The following is a 5,667-nucleotide window of genomic DNA, read 5'->3' on the forward strand; positions in this document are numbered from 1 at the left end:
AGTGGAGGCACACAGAAACATGCCTGCATCCACAGTCAATGCACGTAAACGGGCCGAACACACACCCATGCACAGCAGTAGTTACACTGCCGCTGCAGCCTCTGTGGCCTAGAATAGCACACAGGCCACATTCCTCTGCCCTCCCTCTACCGCCTCTCTGGGGCGAACACTCAGCAGACCGGTGGGTCACATGGACCAACAATGATCTCGGAGATGAAGTGTACATTCACATACCAGGGCAACACTCTCGCTACACATAGGCCACAGAGATAAGTAGGTGCAGACAAGTTGGAAACATGGATTTCTACACTAATGTTATGTTGTCTAACACACACTGGCAGATATGAGCAAGCATTTTGAATTCTACATATGCATGAAAACACATACTGTATATTACATAACAATATAATATATCTATCTGCTGTATTTTATATATCAATGTATGTAAGTATCTATGTATCAGTGCACATATCGATCTATCTATCTATCTATCTATCTATCTATCTATCTATCTATCTATCTATCTATCTATCTATCTATCTATCTATCTATCTATCTATCTATCTATCCATCTAAAATGAATACAAGTTAATGACTGCCCTTGTATTCACACTATTCATCCACAGGAGCAGCAGATACTTATGAAGACAAACAAGACGTCCACATATTCTTTCAAAAAGAAACAGTGGGGAGGAGGGTATTTAAATTGGCTACTGTGTCACAGTTCTCCAACAGCCCCTGTTTTTCTACGCCCATGCACAATTCTATTAAGTAGGGGCCAATAGGAACAAAGAAGAGGCAGGACCGAGGCTCCACCTCTCCCCGACTGCCTTCCTCTGAGCTTTTTAGATGTACATAATCCCTGAGTTGACCCAGAAAATAGGCAGTCGTTTCAAGATCTGATGCGGCAGTCTTTGTGCACACCGTCCCCGCTTGAGCATGAAGCGTAACCCTGTGGAATATATACTGTAATTCAGAGGAGAAGAGGAACACAGTTTAAATAAACGGAGCCGAAGCAAAGTCGCGTAACTTTGTGAAAACGTAGCGGACACGGGTAAGTGATTTTTAACGGATGCATTTGTAGGAGAATTGGGCTTTTGGTCTGTGGTGGTCTCCGGGGCTGCTGCTCCATTGTTTGCATTGCCTTGTTTTAAATTCGCGACTAAACAGATGAATAGTGTTAAGCTACAGGGAACATGATGATTGAATATAAAGATTTAAACCAATCGTTTGGAAGCAGTCGTAAAAAAACGAAACCTTTGTTGGATTGGGTGCCTTGTTAGAAATGTGGTGATTCAGCTGTTGGTGAGATGTTGCATGATGTCAGTGTTCTTTGTTGCAACCTTACGTGCGTAAAATGTAACATATTTTTCCGCCTCAGCTGACATGCAACAAAGACTAGGTTTTAAGCAATGCATTACACGATGCATGTATTTTCCTCCGTTTGGGCGATCCCGTCGTGCATGAATTATCTGGTTTGAAAAATGCACCCAAACAATGTATGTTAACCTGTTATTCCGACCTGGGCGTTCATTCTTTGGCACAAAGACGTGAGATTGTTAAGAAGACTAAACCAACGAGTTAGGTTCTCAGTAGTCGCAAATTGGCACAACAATAGTGCATTTTTTTCCGGAAGCGTTTAGTTGGACTTGTGACATTACATGGAAAATATTATCGTTTTCAATGAAGACGAATTGTGTGGTCACTATAGGAAGTGGGAATAAAATGTGTTTGACCCACAGCAATGTAACATTTCCTGTACATCTCACACATGGTACCATTATGTATGTGCTAGTGTCCTAGTAATACTGGTTCACATGGTCAGCTGCTAATGCTACATCAGTCATGATCCAGTAGCTGCCCCCTTTACTGCTTCAGAACATCTTCCACTAACAGCTTCTCCTCTCTGTTCCTAGACAGGAGGCATGGCAGACCATCTGATGATGCCCATGAACCACAACTCAGCGGGCGCTAGTATCCACGGTTACAGGATGGGCATGAATGGCGGCCTGCAGGCAGGTCACCAGCAGCATGCCACCCAGCAGGGCATGCGGGCGATGCCCAACGGCCAGATGATGCACTACGGCGGCGCCCAGGCCAACATGGAGACGGCCATGAGGCAGCGGCAGAGCATGGTGGCTGGACCCATGAGCGGACAGCTGAACGGGGCCCAGATGGGGCACCACCAGATGACCTCTGGTAACATGATGTATAACGGTCAACCCCAGCAACATCACCCTCAGCAGCAGCAGCAGCATCACATGCATCCACAGCAGCACCCACAGCAACAACAGCATCCACACCAGCAACAGGCCCAGCACCCACAACAGCAGCAGCAGCACCCACAACAACAACAACAACAACAACCACCACAACAGCAGCAGCAGGCGCCGCATCCACAGCAGCAGGCACACCCGCAGCAGCAACAGTTCATGAATGGAGGGTTAACGTCCCAGCAACTCATGGCCAGCATGCAGCTGCAAAAACTAAACACCCAGTACCATGGGCACCCACTGGGACCTATGGGTGGGAACCACATGGGGCCTACGACCCAGTACCGCATGAACCCGGCCCAGCTGGCTAACATGCAGCACATGGCCGGACCCGCTTTGGCCCTAAACGGCATGGACGCAGATATGATTGACGAGGAGGTTCTGACCTCGCTGGTCATGGAGCTGGGCTTGGATCGGGTCCAAGAGCTGCCAGAACTCTTCCTTGGCCAGAATGAGTTTGACTTTATTTCAGACTTTGTCAGCAAACAGCAGCCCAGCACTGTCAGTTGCTGAGAGGAACTGAGTAACGAAGGAGCACATATGGAGACAGAAGTGTGAGAATTGTCCAGGATGGACGCAGAGTGCTTATCACTTTTTATTTAGTGAACACCTCCCTGTACAGCCAAGCCCAGTTGGGTCACAGGGTGCACAGAAGAGAACTCTGGATATCCACAGGGAACACACAGTGCTCAAGTCTTACATGTGCGAGTGGCCAGAGGGCGGTTGGCTGCAGACAGAGCTCCACCTCTCCCATTTCCTGGACATGAATGTAACAAAGAAATGCTGAAATTCTTTAAAGCCACTCTGAACAATGCTATGACACTGTGTAGCCTCCTAGCCCGGACTCCAAGACAGTTTAACAGTAAAAGGGTGTATTTATTTATTCCTGTCTGAGAAAACTGATATAAAGAACAGCCACCATCTCCAGTTTGGGAACCAGGTGGTCAAAAAAAAAAAATCTGAGTCTGATGGGGGAGAACATTTAAATGAAGTTCTCAGCTCAAGTTTTTGTTCCCATTCTATTTGGCATAGTATTTAAAGGAGCTCAGATGGCAAGGTCGTCTAAAAAAAGAGCCTGCATTTTTTTTTTTCAAGTCAGACACAATGGAAGTACAATGCTAACTCATTTGAATGGGAGCCTCATCCCTATTTTAAAAACGGTTCACTTTTGGTTAAGTGCTGCCTTTTTTAGATGTGATGTTCTCTATGAAGTCTACTGCTTTTTCTGTATGAAGCTGTATAACTCCAACATGTCCACACTGTTGTGTTCTATTGGAGATGTAGAACCGCCTTAATCGCGCAGATTCTTATTTATTGGTTGTTTATATTGTCCCCTTTTTTGTGGTCAAGATGGGGGGATGGTCTCTGTGAAGGGGGTTTGAGGATCAATAAAGATGGCCTGGATAGAAATGTGGCCTGCTTTTCCATTCATTGCACAGTTCTTCCCCCGGGCAGTGGAGCGCTAGCTAAGTGCTTAAGTTAGCCTGCGGGTGAAGGGGGAACCTCAGTTTCTTTCTGGGGAAATGTTTATACAGCTACAATATTAATGCTATTTGAAAAGGATATATATATTTACTCCACATCTCCCGGTGTTCCAATATCTTTTCCTTAACTTGTTATTTCCACTATTAATGTCACTGATGGGAACGTGATTGACACACAGCGATAATGACTGACGGTTAGCAAGCTGTATTATATGTCACATCTTATATGACATCTCAGGTAAAAACAGTCAAATATGTTTACAACATTGTATCCTGCTGCTTCTCTAAGCAAATGCCATGCGCTGACATTATATGTTGCAAGACAGCCGGTTTAATGGCAAGATATTCATTCAAAGGTTGGTGGGCTCACAAAAGCAGGATTTGAATAACACTGGTTCCTCTACAGCCCCGCAAACATTTGTTTCTTTTTCTGTGTGTAAAGAGTAATGTGTGTGGATGGGGGAGGTGGAATGACCAAAGAATGCCTACCTTGATGGGGGTTTAACTGACTTAAAGCTTGTAAGCCCTGACTCAAAGACAGTGCTGCTTTTCCCCTTCTCCCCCAGTGAATGGTCAGAGAATTGGCTTTAAATAATAATACTGTAATTCAAATTCAGAAAATACTCCAGTCTCAGCTACAGATATTTGAAGGAGAAAAAACCATTTTGTTCATATAATTGCATTCATTATGAAATGAGGGTAAAGAGAATCTCTGTGGTGGATGACTTAGTTGGATTGTTATGTGCCTGCGGGCTATGAAAACGCTTGATTGAGGTCATGTTGGGAATGTCATCACCGTGTCTAGTTTTCACATTGTCAACAAAGGCATCTTTAGTGAGTAACGAGGGGAAAATGAGAGCACGGCTAGAAATAGGAACTACCTATTGCTCAATTTTTGAGTCGACTCTGCCCTTAAAGCAGCCTCAACTCTTCATTTATCCAATTGTGTGATGTGCTCAATTGGAAACGCGGCATGATGGATGATCCAAACTGAAATACCAGGGCCTGAATGTGGGCTTGTTTCAAGTAACTAGCTTAAGGGTGTGTGTGTGGATTGTCTTGGCTTTGCACTGTCAAGAGAATGGCTCATAAGTAGGCCAACAGCCTTGGCACACTGCTTAGTAACGGTTGCAGGTCCATTGCCCAGTGGCAATCTGGTGAGATGGTCTTCTGGTGTGTGTCACATGGGGCATGTTGGCACGCTGTCAGAACTCTGTCGCCTCGTATATCTCATAATTGTACGGTGCGCTGGGAGCTCCTTGTTTAGCCTCAATTAAATGCCGAGGTTTTGTTTTTCTTGATTGTGACTCCATAGACGAATGGTTAACTTTGCTAAACAGCCCTGTTTGCTCTCCCAATCCCTTGTTATGACTGCCGCCCGCCTCACAGAGGCCAGTCTAGACGCATGCTAAGCAGGGTGGGACACTCGGAGACGTTTACAGTTACTTCTGCTCTTCTTACTCTCTTGTTTTTCAGCCCACCCACATCAACTGCTCAATGCAACACTGTCTTCCTGTGGCAGCTTGCCGGTTTCTCCATATAAGTCAGAGAGCAAAAGCCACATTCTGAAAGAGAGGCAAAGTGAAAGAGACAAGAAATAGAGATGCCGAGAGAGAGTGTTAGGATCTCCCTGGTTTACGATTTAGAAATTCGGTGGTGGGTTTTTCCCACAACACTTTTATGATTCCATTTAAAACCCTTCAATAAAAACATCAAGCGAGGTATGCTAAATGCATTCCAGGTAACTCCTCTTTTCTGAACTGTATTAGTCTGCATTCAGCGCTGTCTAGTGGTTTTTTGTCCAGCTGGTGCGATGCCTGAGCTCGTGGTAACTCGGGGCCCTAGCACCAGTGATGGATAGGTGGTCATTTTGGTGTTGTCACGCATGGCCAGGTCTTCAAATGCACACA

At 45.3% G+C, this 5,667-nt stretch overlaps 1 protein-coding gene across 1 annotated transcript; it reads left to right on the forward strand.

The window, feature by feature from the left end:
* The first annotated feature begins 837 nt into the window (after positions 1 to 837).
* On the forward strand, positions 838 to 3,683 carry cited4b (Cbp/p300-interacting transactivator, with Glu/Asp-rich carboxy-terminal domain, 4b). Its single transcript, XM_079694283.1, has 2 exons — positions 838 to 1,054; positions 1,917 to 3,683. The coding sequence occupies exon 2, from the start codon at positions 1,926 to 1,928 to the stop codon at positions 2,784 to 2,786; it is 861 nt and encodes a 286-aa protein (XP_079550409.1). The 5' UTR covers positions 838 to 1,054; positions 1,917 to 1,925; the 3' UTR covers positions 2,787 to 3,683.
* The last annotated feature ends 1,984 nt before the right edge of the window (positions 3,684 to 5,667 follow it).

This window comes from Notothenia rossii (genome assembly GCF_949606895.1).
Source record: "Notothenia rossii genome assembly, chromosome: 7".
Taxonomy (NCBI): domain Eukaryota; kingdom Metazoa; phylum Chordata; class Actinopteri; order Perciformes; family Nototheniidae; genus Notothenia; species Notothenia rossii.

What these genes read in the sequence shown, in the direction of transcription:
- cited4b (XM_079694283.1), top strand. Translation starts at nt 1,926, where the DNA reads ATGGCAGACCATCTGATGATGCCCATGAACCACAACTCAGCGGGCGCT.